Source organism: Ambystoma mexicanum, chromosome 3q (genome assembly GCF_040938575.1).
Source record: "Ambystoma mexicanum isolate Mex_15411 chromosome 3q, UKY_AmexF1_1, whole genome shotgun sequence".
Lineage (NCBI taxonomy): Eukaryota > Metazoa > Chordata > Amphibia > Caudata > Ambystomatidae > Ambystoma > Ambystoma mexicanum.
The window spans coordinates 1,257,874,015-1,257,896,666 of NC_090926.1; the positions used below are offsets into that span (position 1 = coordinate 1,257,874,015).

General features: G+C 49.3%; 1 protein-coding gene across 1 annotated transcript in view; it reads right to left on the reverse strand.

The window, feature by feature from the left end:
* LOC138447847 (potassium channel subfamily T member 2-like) overlaps positions 1-22,652 on the reverse strand; it is a 1,314,520-nt gene that overhangs the window by 128,611 nt on the left and 1,163,257 nt on the right. Inside the window, exons 20-21 of the mRNA XM_069604273.1 lie at positions 22,078-22,183; positions 19,136-19,308 (exon numbers count right to left, since the gene is read on the reverse strand). Coding sequence (XP_069460374.1) covers positions 19,136-19,308; positions 22,078-22,183 — 279 coding nt within the window. The remainder of the gene's footprint in view (positions 1-19,135; positions 19,309-22,077; positions 22,184-22,652) is intronic.

Sequence of the window (22,652 nt, forward strand, 5' to 3'; positions counted from 1 at the left end):
AATGCCTTTTCGGAATCCATGAATGCTAATTCAGACGTTCAGGGCAACCGGGGGCCAGATAAAGTTTCCTTCGTGAGCCGTGGGAAGGTTTCGGGGGGATTCCCAGGCCTTCGCGGCTGTGGATCTCACATTTCACTCCTTACTGCACTCGGGCCACCGCACTCTATTTTATCGTCTTGGAGTTACTCACGCCATGCACCTGTAAACAGCTCCTCCAAAGCGTCCTCTCCAAAAAACCTTTCCAAGCTTCGCACTGTCCTCAATGGGTTTTTTGGTTTTTTTAACCCATCGCAGATTTATTGACTTTCCAGAAATAGCCAGATGTGCAAAAAAAAGCCATAACAAACAAAATACCACATCAAAGGAAATGCAGCACAATTTCTTTTGCACAAGGTGCCCCCTCTTCAGCCGGTCCCCAAAACAGACAAGTTACACAAGGGCAAGGTTACACAACATGAACAAAGAAAGCTTCACCATTATCGAAAACAAGGTTTCTACAAAAAATAACAATAGATCTAGAGTCATTGAGCGCACAAGCATCATTTTTAAGTCTACTTCATAAATCATTTATGCAACTTTCTTAAGCTGAACCAAACAAAGCTTTATTTCAACACAACATGCAGTTATCGCTGCATGCACTGCTCCGTACCAGGTAAAACTGCAAACCAAGTGACGAAAATAAAACTACAGGAAAGTTCAGCGCAATAGAATGGTAGATAGCAAATGATTGTTGGTTGTCCAGAAGTACAGGGTGAAATCAGAAAGCTGTGTTTTGAAGTCCGAAAAGTGTTGCTTGGACCGATTTTCAAGTTTCTCCTGTTTGATTACTGTTCGAAAAGCAAATCGTTCAATATTTTGGATCGAAAGACAACGGCCCCAGTTCGATTTCAAGGTTTGCCATGTGTCTTCCATTTGCGCGCCCATCTCTATGCCATCTACCTTCTCTCTTATTGCGAGAACACTGATGGGGTTTCTGTCTCCGCTTTTCATGGACGGGGCCTTTTGTGTTCTTGAAAGGCTGCCTTGCATCTGGGCGACTAGGCCCATACGGGGCGGAATAAGTCTCACCGAAGAAATAGGCCTATACAAATTCATCTAGATCGTCAAAAGGTTCAGCACTGGCCCTTTCGTACTGCCCAATATCACCAAGGTACTGCTCCAACTCCTTTACAAAATCAGTGCACAGCATCTGGTCATGAATGAACATGCCGTTACGGAAAAACATACTGATGAATTGTTCAAGTTCTCTCCAGTGATGGAAGTCTTCCCCTTCCTGCTGTAAATAGCTTTGTATCAAGTATGTAAATTCATCTGCTTTTATGGGGTCAAGCACTTTCTTGAAAATGCGAAAAGATTCCTGGTGCGCGCATTCAAAAACACCAGAGCAGCCCTGCGGATTGGAGTGTTGGCTTGGATCACAATCATGACCGTGGGTGCATTTCCCTGAAGGTTTATGTTGTTCGAATCTTTCAAAGTGGCTTGACTCTTTGGATTCAGTTTGTGTATATTCTGTATTTCTACCTGCTGTCCTGGAATGGTCTCCATGATTGTTCTCCTGGAAGTCGCTAAAATCTTGTTCTGCGTATGTGCTCTCCTTTCCATGAGTTGCACCCTTCCTTCTATTGGGATGTCAATTAAACATGAAATTAGTAGAGTCCTTAAAATGTCTGAAAGTGGATTTCACAGAATCTGAGAATTTTCTTAGCTTCTCTTCAACAGCTTGTTTAGTCTGTTTAATCTTTTCTTTGTGATGTCTCACAAACTCCTTTGTGGAGTTTTTCATGGCATCAAAGGTATCTTTAACGGAACCAAAAAAGGAAGGTTTGGATTTTTTATGATTTTTAGGGTTGTCTTTTCTCTTGCTGTTGTCCCTAGCTTCAATGTACCGCCTTTCCCATAAATCAGAGCGCTGTTACTCAAAGGTTAGCTTCTTTTCCAACTCTTTCAGTCGTTCTTCCATTGCTTCTATCTCTTTATCTGCTTTCAACATAATCTCTGCATCAGCGTTGTTCAAAGATTGTGCAACGCTATATTTATATATTTATTTATTTAAATTTATATAGCGCGCAAGCAGCCCAGGGGCATTGAGGCGCTGTTACTTGCAATAACTTAGTTACATGGTACATATGATAGCGATTGTTGTATATTCCTCTAATTCATCTCTTAGTCTTTCTTTGTCCAGCACACTTCTTAGCATCTGTGTCTCTGTCAAGAGGGTCTCCTTCTGTTTTAGAACTTTATGAACAAATAACCTTTCTCCTTCCAGTAGTTCCTTAAGTTTCTTATTTTCTGTCACAATTGATTCAATGCCTGTGCTTTCCTCTTCCAAATTTGTCGGTTTCAACTGTTTTGCCAAGTCTTCTTCCAGCGGTTCATACATTTCCTCCCCAAGAGATTGTCCTAAGTGGACATTTTCTGAGGCAAATGATAACGTCTCAGCTCCACAGACTGCCCAACAGGTTGCAGAGTCGTCCGCCTCTGTCGAGGTATCCTGCTCTTTTTGACGCTGATAAAGTTCGTCCTTAATGTCCTTCGGTTCACCCGCATGGATCTTTTCCACATGTTTCTGGTGCTCTCGTATTTGAATGGTTCCATAGAAAATGTCCAAAGCCCATGCTGATTGCCATCACCAAAGCCAAGGCAATGCATCGGTTTAGGCTGAAGGTGCTTTCTGCAGCGGGACCACCTGAACAGCAGGGGCTCGGAGCCAGACACAGCCCTGCGCTTGGCACGTCGCTTCCTGGGACTTGGACCAGAGGAATCAGTAACTTCATCGTTACTGCATTCATCCGTGCTCTGGCAGGCGTATGCTGCACTTAACAGATGTGCAAATGCATAGCGCTAAGAGCGTAAAACTCTTTGCGAGGCACTTAAAACCAAACAGATATATCCTCATTATTATTTTGCACAAAACAGAGGCCCCCAGCATTTGGCTGCCGTGACCTCACATTAACTACCATGCAATCCCAAAAGGTGCTGCGCGTGCGTGTTTCATGCACCAGGAGAGCTCAGGAAACCCCTTCTCGCTTTGCGGCGGGAGGTGTGAAGGAGGTAAAGGGTTGGACTTTCCCAATGGAATCCCAGCTGCCTGCCTGCATGAGACACAGAGGCAGAGTTGACACAAGCGCTAGGTGGACACATCGCCTCTAGTCGCAGCTGGTTTCGCGCGTTCCCTCCTTACTTTTGCGCTACTGATCAGTGAAAATAAAAGGCACTCCTTTTCTTGAGAGTGTTCAATGGAGAGGGCCCTCAGAGAGGACAGAGGTGTTTTCAGGGGTCCTGGGAAACGCCAGTAAAGGCTAAATGAAGGATGCAGCATGCCTGTAGAGGGGATTTCTAACATCTGTTTCCTGTCAGAGTATCCCTGAGGGAGCTGGAGCTCTGCCTGCTTGATTGCACAATCATTAAGGTTTCCTTGTGGGTGGTAACTGTATAATCTCTGAAGTGGGAGGAGCTTCTCGCCTCTGTCCGTCTTCCGGTGATGGGAGCACCCTGATTCTAGAAGCACGCGTAGCCCTCTAATGGCAGCCATCTGCCCTGTAGCTGCAGCAGATCTCTGTCCACTCAGAATCCAGTCCAGTCCTATTCTGCACTGCCTTGAAGAGCACTCTGCGTAGCTTCTCTGAACAAGTGTTCTTCTCTGGCCTACCTCTTGAGGTCTTGCACCTTGTGGTAACCTCTTCAAGAACTGGGAGCCTGCAAAGCTCTCTGCGGTGCATGAATTAACCCCGGAGAGTGACCATATGCCACTCTCAAGGGTATGATATGATATGATAGGCCGTTTATAACGCGCCTGTACACAAGTGTTTCATAGCGTGTCAAGACAAGGAAGGGGGACAGAGGAGGACAAATACGATCTTACTAGGCCTTGTGTCATTCAGAATGCGCAAGTGCGGTGGGGATGGAGGGGGAGAAGTGCCAGGCTGCGAAGGGTGAAGGAGAGTGCAAGTACCTCGTAAGTGCTTCGGTGTGTGGCTCATAAGTGCAGAGAGTCAGGGGACTGTAGGGTTGCAGATACAGACCCTTAAGTGGTTGGGAGGCCCGGAGGCAGTGCAAGGGCAACTGGTTGTGCAGGAGCTTGGTCCCGTAAATTCAGTGGGTGGTCAGGTAACCAGAGTGCGCAGCAGACAGGTAGATCAGTAAGGGAGCGGGAGAGAGAAAGCGAAAGCGAAAAGGAAGGTCTTGAGATGCTTCCAGTACCTTAGATGGTCCTGCTCAAGTTTGAGAGAGGCGGGGAGGCTGTTCCAGAGGGAGGCCCCAGCTGAAGAGAGAGATCTACCCCCTCTCGCCGCCTGGAGAAGCATCTGACCCTCAGAGAGCTGGAGGTGGATGAACGGAGAGCTCGAGAAGGAAGATGTTTAGGAAAAGAGAGTTGGATGTAGTGTGGTCCACGGCCCCAGAAAGCCTTGTGGACAATGCAGGGGGTCTTCAACTTGATCCCTGCAGCTACAGGGAGCCAATGGAGAGGTTTCATGACTGTAGAGATACGATCCCAGGGCTTCAGGCCAAGGACACGTCTCGCAGTCCTGTTTTGGATGAGTTGCAAAGGGCAAAGAGTAGAGGAAGGCAGATTTAGAAAGAGCCTGTTGCAGTAGTCCAGCCTAGAAAGGTCCAGGGCTCTGGAGACAGTGAGCTACTCGGGGAAGTCAGAAAAGGCAGAATACCTCTGAGGAGGTGCAGCTGATAGTGTGACTTCTTAGAGACGTTGAGATGTGAGGAGAGAAGGAGAGGGTGGAATCGAAGATGACACCAAGGTTCTTAGCCTCACAGGTAGAGGGCCCAGGGTGGGTGGCAAGAGTGAGAGGGGGAAGGCGGGAGCATGTGTCCCAATAAGGAGGATCTCAGTCTTACTTGCATTAAGGCAGAGATTGTTGGAAGCACACCATTCCTGAATTGCGGACAGACAGTCTGGTATGAGAGAAGGAGCAGAGGAGGCCGAACGTAGCCTGAAGGAGAGCTGGGTGTCATCTGCATAACAGTGAAAGCTAGAGCAGAAGGTAGAGATGCGTTGGGCCAAAGGTGCTAGGTAGTGGCTAAAGAGCCATGGAGAACGGTTAGACTCCTGGGGAACACCACAAGTAGAGAGAGAGATAGAAGAGAGGGAAGACCCAAGTTGGACCTGCGAGGGTCGATCAGTGAGAAAGGAGGTCAACCAGGCAAGGGCTTGACCAGAGATGCACAGGTTGTCGTAGAACGATTGAGCAGCATGGAGTGGTTGACCGTGTCAAAATCATGAAGCTATGAACAGAATGTATGTACGTTAAAACAAAGTCTGATGAGCACAGAAGGAAGGTTAGAATCAAGATTGGAGAGCAGGTCTTCACGGATGTTAACAAGAGCAGTTTCCGTGCTTCTGGCTGCTCTGAAGCAAGACTGATGGTCATGGAGGCAACCAACAGATTCAGTATGTAGACTAATCTGGGAGATGGCCAGCTATTCCAGGAGTTTGTCCAGGAAAAGAGTGATGGAAATTGGGTGATACTTTGCCAGAGAGGAAGGATCGGCAGAGGGCTTCTTAAGCTCTTAAGGAGTGGGTGCACAAGGGACTCGCTTGAGGGGGAGGGGAAGGTTCCATTGGCAAAAGAGTGATTGCAGAAATCGGGCAAAGCTGGAGAAAGGGTGTGGATCTGGTCCTTAATGGTTTTGGAGAAACAGGGGGGGCACCTGCTTTGACGAGACATTCATAGATCAGACGTGTCTAGAAACATTGTTGGGAGTGAACGTGGGAAAGAGGAGAAAGACAGAGGAGAAACGGCCAGAGAGGGGCCTGAAATGGCAGAGGGAGAGGAAGAGGAGCTAGAGGCAGAGAGAGTGGACAGGATATCCCGAGTTTTAGTGGTGAAATGAGATGCCAAAGCCATGCAGAGGGCCTGCAAGGGAACAGGAGAGATAGAGCCTGCAGCAGGATTGGGCAGCTCCTTGCAGATTTTGAAAAAGTTAGCTGAGTTGTTAGATGCCCCAGAGATGCAGGTTTGGATGTAGGCTCTCTTCTTAGAGGCCAGAGAGTCTGTATTGAATTAGGAGCAGGCGGTGGGCTAGTTTGTCAGAGGGTACGCTTGATGCCCTCCATTTCCTCTCAGCCACCCTGCACTTTATTTTTTATTTTATTTTTTACATTTGTGGAGCGCTCTGCAGCCCGCGGGCATCGAGGCGCTGTAAACGGAGCATAAGAAGGCTTAATGAAGGGTTACAAAAAAGCCGCACAAAGAAGTGGTCTTGAGAACGATACAGTGTAACATATGCAGCAGATACGGTACAGATTACTTCGTTGCAGACAAACATGCACGATTATACGAAGAGACTAGTTTTGATGGCCTTGTAAAAGGCTGCATGAGAATCTATTTGCCAGATGTGAGGTGGCAGGGAATTCCAGAGGGTGGCAGCCATAGTGGGGAAGCTGGTGCCACCAGCACGAGCTCTGTGAGTTTTGGGCACAGTTATCATGTTACAATATGCCATCCTGGCTGGCCTGGAGGCAAGGGGTTTAGAGAACCTTTGGACAAGATACGGAGGGGCCAGATCGTGAAGACAGTTGTGCGTGAGGGCAAGAGTTTTGAAGATGATTCTTTCCTTAACTGGTAGCCAGTGAACCTGTCGCCTGAGGCCCGAAATGTGGTCCCTGCGTGATAGTCCAGTGGTGGCCCTGAGGGCATTGTTTTGGACTAGTTGTAGTTTAGCAAGGTTTTTACCTGAAGTTCCGATTAGGAGGGCATTGCAGTAGTTCAATCTTGAGCCAATTATTGTTCTGGCGATGGTGAGTCAATTCTGTTGGGAGAGATATGGTCTCACTGCGTTACGAAGTTTGGAGTAATAGGCTGAGGAGGATGCAATGGCATTGACCTGCCTATTCATGGTCAGGTTAGGGTCCAGGTAGTCTCCCAAGGTCTTGACCATTCGGGAGACAGTGATGGGAATGTTGTCTACGGTGAAGGAATTATATTGCTTGTCCAGCTTGCCCAGGGTGGATGGGGAGCCAATCAGCAGAAGCTCTGTTTTCTCACTGTTGAGGCACTTGCGCTTAAGGGTGACGAGGTCAGAATCGTATTAAGGGTTACACTTGGGTGCAGGCTTCAAACGGATTCTCATGATAGGGGCAAGGGCATCCAGAGTGTTAGCGATAGAAAGATGAAGGTTGGCGAGGGCTGTGTCAGAGTGTGAGTCAGCCAATGGTGTAGGAGGAGGAGAGAAAGTAGCAGCGAAACCATCCACTGACAGACACTTCATGGGCCAAATGACTGAGAAGGTGGGCGGCAGTGCTAGGGTCCGCTTAACCTGAGGGACAGAGCGCAAAAGGTGAGAGGAGAGAAGAAAGTGGTCAGTCCAAGAGAGAGGAGTGGTGAGAGGGTTGGAGAGGGGGAGGTCTGACGAGACCAGAACATCCACGGTGTGCCCTGCACTGTGAGTAGGACCAGAGGGAATAATAGAGAGAGATAGAGAGAGAGAGAGAGAGAGAGAGAGAGAGAGAGCGAGAGAGAGAGAGAGAGTCACAGAGGTTGCAAAAGACCCAAGAGGAGGGGCTACTGGCATCCAAGTGGATGTTCAGGTCTGTGAGGAGGAGAAGTTGAGAGGTAGCGGCAAGGAGGGTGGAGGAGAGGTCCAGTGAAGTAACTTTGCTGAAAATGTTGGGGGGGACATGACATCTGAAGAAAAGGTGCCCAGCCAATGGGGACAAAATGGTGTGCCATGAAAGTTGGGGGGGGACAAACACCCCTGTCCCCCCCTAAAATTACGCCCATGGAGAGGTCAGCCCAATCGGAGAGGAAGATGGCGACCTGGCAGGCGGCCCGTAGATGGGGCCCCAGTGAGAGAAAGGCCAGGAGAGACAGAGAGCCTTCAGACCAGGCATTCAAAGGAGAACTAGTTCTGCGTAGGAATGACAGAAGCAGGGATCCACTCTGGGAAGATCCCGGGAAGTGTTACTCTCTGCACTGTGGAGATAAACCCTGCCCACCTGGCCACATGACCACATGGTTGCGACTAGATGTCTCAGACATTCTCACCTTCGATGTTGCTTAAAATGTGGTCTTGCAGGACTCATCTATATATAGAGGCTGTCTTTATGATGAAGAAAGATATACTGTCTGTACGCTGTCAATCAGGTGAAGGTGTGCATGCTTTCACACGAGCAGCTGGATACCTTCTCCCTGGTCTCTGGCCCCTTAGCACTGTCCTATTGGAATTACAGACAAAAAGCCACAATTGGGAACCCGTGCATGAATCCTTGCAATATCACGTTGAGGATATGAGAGACGATATGCACTCAGGCAACCATTTAGAGTGTATCCACAAGGTGACATTGTGGAGGAAAGTCACCAAGAAGGATGCTCTCTGCCGAGCTGTCGACATGCAGCCATGAACAGAACGGATGTATGTTAAAACAAAGTCTGATAACAGCAAAAGAATGTCATAAAGACGGTATTAGAACCTATACTGAAACTATATGAAAATACTTAAGGGAGGACGATGTAACTGAAGAACTAAGAGAAACATGCACCCCACAATACAGTACTCACAAACACATAGACGAATGAATTAACTCACTGGTCAATAACTGTAAATACGCTGAAATGCAAGGTAGTAAGAACATATAGAAGCTTGCTTATGAGAGGTATACATTCAACGTTTAGGACGACCATTAGAAGATGGACGACAGCTAATGTCAATCAACCCAGAAACGTCAAAATACAAGCCCAGGAACATGAAGTGAAAAGACGATGACAAGGCTGTTTTTCCCTTGCAAAATGAAGGAGTGCATTGGCCTGGGACCAAGGATGCTATTTGGAGAGATGAAGGAAAAGTACCAAGGGAGTCCAACGAGCAGCCAATGCACGGAGGACATATTTCCCAAGATTAGGAGGAACAAGATAATCAAGTTTATATGGGATAGAGTGAGCAAGACTCTAAAGGCCAAGAGGAGCAACTGCAACTGCACCCAGTATAATTCAATCAAATAGTGTTGAATACACTGTCGAAATGGACAAATTCGTGGTCTCGTAACATGTGACGAAGAGCTCGCAAACAAGGGCTATTCATTAGGCTCGAAGCTAAGATAATGGTGTGCCTACGCTCCCATGAATATTCCGAGACAGTGCAGACTGGCATGGTCAGCCTTCAATCAGAGGAGACTGGCATGAGGCCTACCGATCAGAGAGGATACACAAATTGGGGAAACAAGGGGAGAGCTGATGTATCTCCAAGCACCTGGGTTTCGTTTCTATGCATGTGCTGCTAGCGAGCCGAATGTCCAAAGTTGGATTTGGGTTGCCAACCAATCAGAAGAGCCTGCCATGCACTTTTACATACAATGTTGCAAAGTATTATTCCGCTGCCATATTCTCTGCTGTAATCAGGGTTATACGTATTTAGAAGTAGCTCAGGGAGTATCCTACAGACAAGGGACCACCAATGAGAGATTAGTACTCATGCATTCTATATGTAGACATGTTCCCCTAATCCAATCTCACCCCTCGATAGGTTTTGGTAATATGCCACGTAGGATGACGTCATAGATGACACATCTAGCATTATACAAACTAAGTATAATCAAGAAGACATTGCGATCCTACAGGAATCAATTTGATGAACGACGAAGCACCCTGCTTTCCTTCACTGAGATAAAAGCAGTATTTTACCATCTTCTTTGAGTCCGTCCGCTTATTTGGTCTGAGATAGTTTATTGCTAATTCCATCTAGCACAAAGAAGCTTCAAGGTACTAGAGCACACCATCGTCCTAGGGTACAGCCCGGGTACGCAGCCTTGCTGCCAAAAGGTAACCGTGCGTATGTTCTTATGAATCCAGGAAGCTTGAGGAGGGAGCCACGACCTCTGAAACTCAACAAATCATCCTGGCGCTTACACACTACCTCCTGGTTTTATCAACGTTGGGTTTCGTACCTCCGCCATTGACACGCACGTTAAAGAGTAGACTATTGAAGGCCATCTCAGATTCTGCTGGATAAACTACTTATGTCAGGGAAAAAAGAAATTGTGACACTTATCAACAATGTCCAAAACTCAATGAAACTGTGTAAATGTCCTGTATCCTCACACTCATGCCCGCCTCTCCAAAGCCAGTTCTTTTTTTTATCAACCACTAATAAGCTCCCATGTTCCAATGATTTGGCCTTTGCTCCATTTCTGTTCTAGTGGCTCAGATGGAAAACCATTCAGTGCAAACAGTAATGACCGTGTGAGTTTCCCTGTAGCGCCCACAAGATGAAGTGAATCGCTTCTAGGTGCCTGGGAGAATCTCGGGTGTGAATTCAGGTCTGGCTGGGGAACGGTTGGGTGAACTTTTCCCACTGATCAGCAGGTTGCGTCACACGCTGCCACAACCGGGGAGAGGGATCGGAAGCGCAGGTTTTTAGTATGTGGCACCTTCGAACAAGTTGTTTTAAGAAACTGGATGGCTGTGAAAACATAGTGAGCACATGAGTTCTAATCCCTGTTTTCATCCTTATCCTTGGGTCCAGCTGCAAGCCTGTATCATCTTCAAATCCTGCAGCATCATGTACAAGGCTGTCAGCCTGAAGTCGCCAAGATATCTCACTGAGAAACTCAAGCATCTCCAAGACCTACAATTCACCAGATGTAAGGACAGGTGCAGCCATGTGCTGCCAGTGCAAGAAAGAAGGAACAAGACAGGCCCTCTCAGTCTATGCCCCAAGACTCTGGAACCTCCTCCCTGTCAGCATCAGACTCGCCCTCTCCGCCTACAGTTCAGGAAATAGCTGTCACCGGAATCAGTGACCTCTTTGTCAGATGAATCAGACTCTGAAATTACCCCCTCCCCTAACTCCTCACCTTCTTCTTCTTTCCAGGTACCCTTCTTTTCTCTTCTCCGTGAAGGTTCCTTTTTTTTATGGAGGTAAGGACGACCCCGAAAGGAAGCCACCGTGTCTCCAATAAGGAAGACCAGGGGGCTCCTCTCCGGAATCGCCCAAGAGGGGAAAAAGCCTATGAGGCACAAAAAACCCCTGATGTTACAATGTTTGTGGTTGTGGTACAACTGGGTACAACTGGGAATCTCTGGAAGGACGTGTAGTACAGGAGATCTGGAGTACTCCGTGGAGAGGTACCCAGGTAGGGCAGTAGTCCAAGGTTTCCCAAAACGTTAAGCGAAGGCAGTCCAAAAAGGCAGGCAGGGATCCGGTACACGGTAAGCAAATAGACAGGTATCCAAAACGGCAAGAAGAGGCAGTCCAGGACACAGGCAAGGATACGGTACACTGTAGTGCAAGGGCAAAGGTACTCAGAAAAAACAGGAAAGTGTAGACCGGAGAAGGGAAGAAGGGAGGTAAGAAGCTGGAAGGAGAAGGAGAAGGTGGGTACGAGAAAATAAACAGGGAAGAAGAAAAAGAAAAGACCGGTTCAGCGGGGAACCAGACGGGAGGAGAGGCGCCAGGAAAAGGCGCTAGAAACCTCTCAGAGGAAAGTGCTGGAGGCACGAAAACAATGGAGACGAACGGGAACAGCAAGTTGCAGGTCTGAAACCCGGAAGCGTTGCAACGCATCCCCGACCCGGAAGGAGCTGGTAAAGACTCCGAGTCGGGGAGCGTCACAACCAATAGAATTAGGGCAGAAGAGAGAAAAACCCAGGAAAAGGGGGCGTGGCTAAGCGAAGGCTGAACGGAACGAAACTAGCGTCCGCGCCGCCATCGGCTCCACAAACGCCAGGTACTACATGGTATGACAGTATGCCCCCTCCGATAGGCCCCACCCCCCGGCTTCCCCGGGTGAAAAAAGTGATACTTGCGAAGCAAGGAAGGTGCATTAATGTGAGTGATGGGTTCCCAGGAATTTTCCGAGGAAGGATAGCCTTTCCACTTGACCAAATACTCTAATCTACCCCTACGATATCTTGAGTCACAGAGTTGGGCAACTTCAAACTCCGTCTGTGAGGAACCCCCAGGGATCGGGTTTTGATTTGCCTGACGTGCCCAGGGGTCAGCTTGGAAAGGCTTGAGTTGGGAGGCATGGAATACAGGGTGGACCCTCTTTAGATTTGTGGGTAATCGCAAACGAAAGGCCACTGGGTTGATTTTTTGTATTATCTCATATGGCCCTAAGAACTTGGGAGATAGCTTGGAGGGATGGACCCAACGTGGGAGGTATCTAGTGGAAAGCATGACTCTGGTTCCTACCTCCCACCCCGGAACTGGTCGACGAGCTTTATTGGCTTGAATGCAATTGTGCGATTGAGCCGATCGAAGGCCCTCCTGTGCCTTCTTGTGGGTTTCCTTGAGGAGAGAGAGGGATGAATCGACAGCTGGCAAATCAGAAGAAAGACCAGAGACAGGAAGAATAGAACGAGGATGGTATCCATAGGTGCAAAAAAAAGGACTACACTTAATAGCAGAATGTACAGAATTATTATAGGAGAATTCTGCGAGTGGGAGTAATGTGTACCAGTTATCTTGTTGAGAATTGATAAAGCATCGTAGGTACTGCTCTAGAGTCCCGTTCAAACGTTCAGTTTGTCCGTTGGATTGCGGGTGAAATCCAGAAGTGAGAGCTCTTTCAATTCCCAATCTGACACATAACGCCTTCCAGAACCGGGAGGTGTACTGGCTACCGCGGTCTGATATTATCTTGTTTGGCATGCCATGCAACCGAAAGATGTCCTGGAGAAATACGCCTGCCATGTTGTCCGCTGTGGGAACCCCTGGTAATGGGGAAAAGTGAGCCAGTTTGGTGAACGAGTCCACCACTACCATGATACATGTGCAACCTTGAGATGGGGGTAAGTCCACAATAAAGTCAGTAGAGATGGTACTCCAAGGACTCTTGGGTACTTCACATGGTTCGAGGAGACCGATTGGTCGTTGGCGTGAAGACTTGCTCCTTAGACAAACGATGCAGGACTGAACATAACGATCCACATCCTCTCTCATCTTTGGCCAGTAAAAGTGTCGTTGAAGATACTCGAGAGTATTGGTTCCGCCTCGATGTCCCGCTAGTTTGGAGTCATGGCACCAGTTAAGTGCAATTTTGCGGAAAGATTGTGTGGGTAGGTACAGTCTTCCATTGACTATATAAAGACCATCTCTGACTTCATAAGACAAGCCTTTGGGGTGTTTTTCCAACTCGAAGCAACCTCCAGAGTCCTCCTGTACTTGTCTGAAGAATGTTGAAACCACTCCGATGGTTCTTGTCTTGGGGAACATGAATTCTGAAGATGTCTCTGTCTCTGGCAGATAGTCGCTTCGGCGGGAAAGTGAGTCTGCTACTAGGTTTAGTTTGCCTGGGATGTATGTGATATGAAAATCAAATTGTGCAAAAAAGTGGGCCCATCGTGCCTGTCGGGTGTTGTAGCACTCGAATTGTCTTAAGACTTGTAAGTTTTTATGGTCCGTCCGAATGGTGAATGGAAACTCGCCTCCCTGGAGGAGGTGACGCCATTCCAAACAAGCCGCTTTCATAGCTAACAACTCCCTTTCAATGACTGAGTAATTCCTTTGACTGGGGGTTAAGGTCTTGGAGAAGTAAGCCACCGGATGTTCAACATTCCGTATTTCTTGAAGCAGAACAGCTCCTATAGCTGCTGAGGAAGCATCTGTCTCCAGAATGAATGGCCGGTGTTGGTTAGGTTGTTGTAGGATGGGGGCTGAACAGAAAGCTTTCTTGAGGATCTTGAAACTGTCTTCGGCCTCAATTGACCATTTGAATGATGTTGTCGTCTTCTTTAGGAGAGAAGTGATAGGCAGAATTTTTTGAGAAAAATTAGGGATAAACCTCCTATAGAAGTTTGCCAGACCCAAAAACCGTTGGACCTCTTTGACTGAAGTAGGAGAAGGCCAGTCCAGGATGGAAGACACCTTGTATGGATCCATGGCGATTCCGTGGTCCGAGAGTATGAACCCGAGATAAGGGATGGAGGAGGCTGCGAACACGAACTTGGCAAGTTTGACTGACAAATGGTTAGTTTGAAGCCTGCGAAAAACTTCCTTGACATGTTTTTTATGGTCTTCAGGAGTTTTGGAGAAGATAAGAATGTCGTCTAGGTACACCAGCGTGGTTTGGCACAGTAGATCAGAAAATAGCCGGTCCATGAATCGTTGAAATATCGATGGAGCGTTAACTAACCCAAAAGGCATTACTCTATACTCAAAAAGACCAAATGGAGTCCGGAATGCTGTTTTCCATTCGTCCCCGTCTTGAACCCGAAGGAGGTGGTAAGCGTTTCTTAGATCAAGTTTAGTGAAGATCTTGGCTCCGTGAACTGCTTGTAAGATTTCGGTGATCAAAGGCATGGGGTACCTATCCTTTATGGTGACTTTGTTGAGACCGCGATAATCAATACACGGCCTTAGTTCCTTAGATCCCTTCTTGGAGATGAAGAACAGTGAAGCTCCAGCGGGTGATTTCGACGGTCTTATGAGTCCGTTTTCCATATTGCGATCTAGATATTCGCGGAGGTATTGTTTCTCTTCCAATGTAAGGGTAAACATCCTTCCAAAAGGCACCAAGGCTCCTGGGGTTATATCTATGCAGCAATCTTCAGGCCGATGTGGTGGGAGTTCGATGGGTGTCTTTTCTGTAACTACCTCGTTGAATTCCTCAAGGTAATGTGGTAGACAGTGTACTGTTCGGATTTCACAGCTGTTGGAGGTCTTTACCATCTCGAACTTGGGTTCGGGTAAGCATTCTGTCTTGCAATACGATGATTGAAAATCCAACATATTACTAGACCAGTCGATTCTGGGATTGTGTCTGCGTAACCAGCAGATACCTAAAATAATGGGGAAGTGAGCCGCTCTGATGATATCAAACGCTATATTTTCCACGTGTTGTTGGATAGACAAAGTGAGGGCTATGGTGGTGTGAGTAATCATGCCCGAACTCAGGGGCTTGCCATCCACCCCTTCGACTTTCTGGTTTTCTTGTTTAGCGATTCTTTTAATTCCTTGTCGGTCTGCCCAGTGGATGTCCATGGAATTTCCTGCAGCCCCACAATCAAGTAGGGCTAAAGTAGTGACTTCCTTAGAGTCGATTCTGAGTGTGACGGTGAGCACCATCAACCGAGAATCCTCAGAGACCTCTGTAGAGGATACCGAGAGAGGAGCATAGGGACTGTGAACGGCCCCTCGGTTATGTGTCCCAACATTTACCGAGGGCGCACGTTTCCCGACTTTCTGAATGGTACATCTGGACAATCTCTGAGTAAGTGGGAAGCAGACCCACAATACATACACAGAGAGTTCTCCCTTCGCCTTTTTCGCTCCTCTGGGGTAAGTGGTGCTCGAGCCGTTCCGATCTGCATGGGTTCTTCTTTGGCGGACCGTTGGAAGTGTACCGATGAGGATGAGGGATCCCAGAGGGGGGGTGCGCTTGACTTAATTCTTTTCTCCTCTTGACGTCTTTCCGACATTCTGAAATCGATACGCAGGGTAGCGGTTAGGAGATCCGAAAAAGACCCAGGCCTTTCTATCCATGCTAGTTCGTCCTTGAGGTCTTCCCTTAAACCCCGCCGGAATATGGCATACTGGGCCTGTTCCTGCCAACCTGCTTCCGCGGCCACTTGTTTAAAGGTGGTGATGTAGGTTAGGAGGTCTGAGCTACCCTGTCTAATATCAAGCAGATCTTCTGAGGCTAGAAAGGTGCTTTCAGTTCGTAGAAAGGTTTGCTGTAGCAGATTTTTAAAGGCATTGAAATCTTGCAGTACAGGGTCCGGTAGGTTAACAAGTGGGGTAGCCCAGGCTAGGGCGTTTCCGGTCATATGAGTAATCATAAATCCTACCTTTGCGTGGTCAGAGGCAAAGGTCTGTGTGCGAAAAGAGAAATGTAAATTGCATGCATCCAGAAACTCCTTGACCTTCTTTGGGGAGCCGTCAAACTTTCCTGACACAAGGGGAAGCGGAGGTAAGTCAGGTGAGAGTCTTTCTCGGTCCGTCAGCCGCTGTTGCAGGGTGGCATTAGCAGCCTTTAGGTTCTGCATTTCCAGATTTAAGCTTTGTACAGCAGCTACTAGCTCTTGTACCTGCTGCGGGGTGGCCATCACTTTCTGTTGGCGTTGCAATCTGTCACCGGAATCAGTGACCTCTTTGTCAGATGAATCAGACTCTGAAATTACCCCCTCCCCTAACTCCTCACCTTCTTCTTCTTTCCAGGTACCCTTCTTTTCTCTTCTCCGTGAAGATTCCTTTTTTTTATGGAGGTAAGGACGACCCCGAAAGGAAGCCACCGTGTCTCCAATAAGGAAGACCAGGGGGCTCCTCTCCGGAATCGCCCAAGAGGGGAAAAAGCCTATGAGGCACAAAAAACCCCTGATGTTACAATGTTTGTGGTTGTGGTACAACTGGGTACAACTGGGAATCTCTGGAAGGACGTGTAGTACAGGAGATCTGGAGTACTCCGTGGAGAGGTACCCAGGTAGGGCAGTAGTCCAAGGTTTCCCAAAACGTTAAGCGAAGGCAGTCCAAAAAGGCAGGCAGGGATCCGGTACACGGTAAGCAAATAGACAGGTATCCAAAACGGCAAGAAGAGGCAGTCCAGGGTACAGGCAAGGATACGGTACACTGTAGTGCAAGGGCAAAGGTACTCAGAAAAAACAGGAAAGTGTAGACCGGAGAAGGGAAGAAGGGAGGTAAGAAGCTGGAAGGAGAAGGAGAAGGTGGGTACGAGAAAATAAACAGGGAAGAAGAAAAAGAAAAGACCGGTTCAGCGGGGAACCAGACGGGAGGAGAGGCGCCAGGAAAAGGCGCTAGAAACCTCTCAGAGGAAAGTGCTGGAGGCACGAAAACAATGGAGACGAACGGGAACAGCAAGTTGCAGGTCTGAAACCCAGAAGCGTTGCAACGCATCCCCGACCGGGAAGGAGCTGGTAAAGACTCCGAGTCGGGGAGCGTCACAACCAATAGAATTAGGGCAGAAGAGAGAAAAACCCAGGAAAAGGGGGCGTGGCTAAGCGATGGCTGAACGGAACGAAACTAGCGTCCGCGCCGCCATCGGCTCCACAAACGCCAGGTACTACATGGTATGACAATAGCTCAGGCCCCTCCTCTTCAAGGAATGGCTCCTCCCTAACACCTAGGTACACACACCATCCACTCCCCACCCTACCTGAGAGTGGGTGATCTGCTCCCCACTGTTTCCTCCCCTGGCTGCTCGTAGATCCACTGCCGACAATTGCCCAGCCTCGCCCTCCCCTCTTTTTAGATCCCCACTTCCCTCACTGTGTTCTTCCCCCTATCATTCAAAAGCGTTCTGCTGTTTCCGGAAGCTGGGTCCGTGCTCAATAAATACCCCAATGATAATAATAATTATAATAATAATAATAATAATATATAAATCAGGCCACCTGCCATCTCCCTGTGCCACAGTTGCTTTGCCTGCAATAATTGGGAGTGATCGAGAAAGAAATAAAAGGCAGTTTTTGGTGCTATTTTAGTAAGAAAGCGATTGGGGGAAAATTCACATAGATTTGCCCGGGAGCGAATCAGAAGCTGCCCTGAGCACCTCGGATTTGCTGCTTTTACCATGTACCTTATTCACAGGGCCTAAGACTGCAAGAAATCTTGGACCTCCTCGAGATGCTCGTGTGTCGATGCAATGCACAGGCATTTGCTCAGGCTCGTGGCAGGTCTGCTTCAGTTTTAGTCTTTGTGAATCAGGCATGAGGTGGCCGGAGGCATTCTGGGATACTCAGGGCATTCTCCGATTTGTTTCTAGTGCAAATCTTACTGAATCACCCCCTTAATGTTTTTGGTGATTTGAGTGTCAGAAATATTGTTTCAGAAGCCCTGTTATTTCCTCCGCCATCTTGAGTGAGTGTGTTGGGCGGAGCACTACACTTTAGTGTTCCTGCAAAGGTCCTCCAGTGTCACTTTATGGAGCTCCGCCGCTGGGGCTGCCATGTCAATACCTTTCTCCAGGCGGGAACAGCCTAGCTCCCACAATCCCCTCCACAAGTGCCAGACATTTTCTGGGGCCCTGACATTTCCTCCGCCTTCTGGAATGTATTGTGGGGAGTGGGAGGTAATGGACCGGCCCGAATGCCACAATGCCCTCCTTATATGGGCTCATATTGCTGAGGCAGTGGCATGTCCATGGAGTGGCCTGGGGTGGCATGTGGTACCCCTGGAATCGTATTGCCCACTCCAGATACCACCCCATTATCCTGAACTAAGATCATTATCTGTGTGCGCTTGTACTTCGTGCCACCCCTGCAGAAGTCATTGTCACACTTGGGCCACTCCAGTTAAAAGAGTCTGTACACGCCACTGTGCTGAGGACTGTTTCTTCCTCTGCCATCTTGAATAGGTGTGGGGGAGACAAAGGAATAGGCCGAATCCCACAAGGCCCTCCTTACATGTCAGACATTTCTGAGGCCCTGTCATTTCCTCATCCTTCTTTAGTGTGTGTGCATGGGACTAGCCCAGTTTCCACGATGCCCTCCTTACGTGTTCCCACATTGCTGAGTGACTGTCATTTCCTCCGCCATATGGAATGAGTGTGCAAGGGAGTGGTAGGGTCAGCCCGGTTCCCGAAATGCCCTCCTTATGTGTTCCCACATTGCTGAGTCCCTGTCATTTCCTCCGCCATCTTGAATGAGTGTGCAAGGAGGTCGCGGGGCCAGCCCGGTTTCCACGATGCCCTCCTTATATGTTCCCACATTGCTGAGTCCCCGCCATTTCCTCCACCATGAGTGTGCAAGGGAGTGGCAGGGCAGCCCGGTTCCCACAATGCCCTCCATTCGTGTTCCCACATTGCTGAGTTCCTGTCATTTCCTCTGCCATCTTGAATGAGTGTGCAAGGGAGTGGTGGAGCAGCCCGGTTCCCACAAAGCCCTCCTTACATGTTCCTACATTGCTGAGTCCCTGTAATTTCCTCCGGCATCTTGAATGAGTGTGCAAGGTAGTGGCGAGGTCAGCCCGCTCGGTTCCCACAATGCCCTCCTTACGCGTTCCCACATTGTTGAGTTCCTGTCATTTCCTCTGCCATCTTCTCCCACTCTCCTTATCCCCTCCTTCCGACTAACCCTACCCATCCTTCCTGTTTACAGATCCGTCAGAGCGCCTTGGGACCAATTCCGTTGGTGACGGTGCGCTATATAAGTACCTTTAACATAACATAACATCTTGAATGAGTGTGCAAGGAGGCGGGGCAGCCCGGTTCCCACAATGCCCTCCTTACGTGTTCTCCAGCAGCAGCACAATGGGGTTCAGCTCCTTCTTGGGCCGGTAGTAGGCCCGCAGCGGTACGATGAAGTTATAGAGGCCATTCCCAGCCCTCTCCGCGGACACGATGATCAGCTTGTTTTTGAACCTGTAGGCGCGGGCGTCCTCGAACGGGAAGTGGTGGCAGCCCTGGGGTGGAGGGAAGAGCACACACGAGCCATGAGCACAGCACATGAATCGAGGCCATTGCAGGACTCGTATCAATTTTCACATCAGAATTCCCATCACACCTTGTCTCAGTTTTCTAATTTTTATTTTATTCCAAACATTTAAGACAAAAAAATACAGCACCATTTTACGCATTTCCAAAAACGATATCTACATTAGTTGGTGCAAAACCATTCTGCATACACCGCCCGGATGAGGTGCAGTGGCCTCCCACTCATTGCGGGGAATCTGAAATGTGTGGCTCCCAGTCTGAGGTGCTTGTCACAGTGGCTAGGGACCTTCTGAGGTGCCTGTCACAGTGCCCAGGGGCCTTCTGATGTGTTTGTCACAGTGCCTAGGGACCTTCTGAGGCGCTTGTCACAGTGCCTAGGGACCATCTGAGGTGCTTGTCACAGTGCCTAGGGACCTTCTGAGGTGCTTGTCACAGTGCCTAGGGACCATCTGAGGTGCTTGTCACAGTGCCCAGGGGCCTTCTGAGGTGCTTGTCACAGTGCCTAGGGACCTTTTCTGAGATGCCTGTCACAGTGCCTAGGGACCTTCTGAGGTGCTTGTCATGGTGCCCAGATGCCTTCTGAGGTGCTTGTCACAGTGCCTAGGGACCTCCTGGAGGTTCTTGTCACAGTGCCTAGGGACTTTTTCTGAGATGCCTGTCACAGTGCCTATGGACCTTCTGAGATGCCCGTCAAAGTGCCTTTGGACCTTCTGATATGCCTGTCACAGTGCCTAGGGACCTTTTGAGATGCCAGTCAAAGTGCCTAGGGACCTTCTGAGATGCCTTTCACGATGCCTAGGGATCTTCTGAGATACCTGTCACAGTGCACAGGGACCTTCTGAGGTTCTTGTCACAATGCCTAGGGACCTTTTTAGATGCCTGTCACAGTGCTGAGCGACCTTCTCAGGTGCTTGTCACAGTGCCTAGGGACCCTCTGGAGGTTCTTGGTACAGTGCATAGGGGCCTTCTGAGGTGCTTCTTCTGATGCCTGTAGACTTTCCAGGATGTTCCTGCCATTTCCTCTTTCTGAGATGTTCATCCCAGCGCCTCTAGGACCTTCTTAGCGGCTTTCTGAAGTAACTGTTCAAGTCAAGAGGGACCTTCTGAGATGCCCAACCCATTACCTAAGTGCCTAAAGGCCATCTGGGGAGCTAGCTCAAGTGTCTGCCTCGTGCCTAGGGAATTTCTGAGGCACTTGCCCTTATTACTATGGACAATATGGACAACATTATGAGTATGATGGCAACAGTAAGAACATGTTCAAAAGCTCCAATCTTTAAAATATAATCCAATCATGGGTTGGGATGGCGTGGGATGTTTACCAACTGGCGTAAACAGAAAGTATTGCATGGGGTAATTTTGAATGAACCGGATAATCTCATGAGGGCAGTCCCGAGGGAGGGGTGGATGGGAATGCCAGAGGAAGAGGAAATGCCAGAGCGAGCGGGAATGCCAGACAGAGCGGGAATTCCAGAGAGAGCGGGAATGACACAGGGATCGGGAATTCCAGATGGAGCGGGAATGACACAGGGAGCGGGAATGACACAGGGATCGGGAATTCCAGATGGAGCGGGAATGACACAGGGAGCGGGAATGACACAGGGAGCGGAATTGCCAGAGGGAGAGGGAATGTCACAGGGAGCGCGAATTCTGCAGGGTGCAGTCATGCCAGAGGGAGCGGGAATTCCAGAGGGAGCGGGAATGCCAGAGGGAGCGGGAATTCCACAGGGATTGGGAATTCCAGAGGGAGTGGGAATTACTCAGGGAGAGGGAATGCCACAGGGAGCGGGAATGCTGCAGGATGCTGGAATGCCACAGGAAGTGGGAATGCCAGAGGGTGTGGGAATTTCAGAGGGAGCGGGAATGGTGCAGGGTGCGGGAATGCCAGAGGAAGCAGGAATGCCAGAGGGAGCGGGAATGCCAGTGGAAGCGAAAATGCCAGAGGAAGTGGGAATTACACAGGGAGGGGGAATGCCAGAGGTAGCGGGAATGCCAGTAGGAGTGGGAATGCCAGAGGAAGCGGGAATGACACAGGGAGCGGGAATGCCAGAGGGAGCAGGAATTCCAGAGGGAGCGGGAATGCTTCAGGGTGCAGGAATGCCAGAGGGATATCGAATGCCAGAGGGAGCAGGAATGCCAGAGGGAGCGGAAATGCCAGTGGGAGCGGGAATGCCAGAGGGAGCGGGAATGCCAGTGGGAATGGGAATGCCAGAGGAAGCGGGAATGACAGTGGGAGCAGGAATGCCAGAGGGAGCGGGAATAACTCGGAGCAGGAATACCAGAGGGAGGAGGAATACCAGAGGGAGCGGGATTTCCATAGGGTGCGGGAATGTTGCAGGGTGCAGGAATGCAGAAGGGAACAGGAATGCCACAGGTATTGGGAATGCCAGAAGGAGCAGGAATGCCACAGGGAGTGGGAATGCCAGAGGGAGTGGCAATGCACCAGGGAGTGGGAATGTCATGGGGAGCAGGAATGCCACAGGGATTGGGAATGCCAGAGGGAGCGGGAATGCCACAGGGATTGGGAATGCCACAGGGAGCAGGAATGCCACATGGAGCAGGAATTCCAGAGCGAGCAGGAATGCCTGAGGGAGCGGAATGCCATAGGGAGCGGGAATGCCCCATGGAGCGGGAATTCCAGAGCGAGCAGGAATGCCCGAAGGAGCGGGAATGCCATAGGGAGCAGGAATGCCCCATGGAGCAGGAATTCCAGAGCGAGCAGGAATGCTGGACATTACCTTGTCCAGCCGGAGGCAGCAGAACGGGATCTTCTCCTGGACCAGGTGGCAGAGAGTTGGCGAGCTGCCGATGTACGGGGTATTCGTGGGATACCCCTTCACCCAGCTGCAAAGACACACACAAGACAGAAGTGGGAGCATGAAGAGAGGGGGAGGGGTGTCGCAGGACTCCCAGACATCGTATCCACTCATCAAGAGACATCAATGGAAGGATTCAGAAGACTTCATCTTTACCCCCTTGGGGTAGTTAAACATATCTATGAGTACCCCCTGCCGCTAGTGCCGAAATACCCTAGTATGACACATTTCTCCCCCACCCCTCCCTTTGGGGTCAGATCTACAGGTGAATGGTGTACCAGCCACTCATAAAATCAGGCAAATACTCCCAGTATAAAAAAGGTAGGGTTACACTCCCGAAAAACAAGAACCATTGGACGCACGGCAGCACGGCCCCCAAAGCTCTACAGGTATGTTCAGGCCGCTGGTACCAACAGAGTATCCTCCCAGGAAAGAGTATTATTACTGCCTAACTACAGGTATGGCTAGGCCGCTGGTATCAACAGAGTATCCTCCCA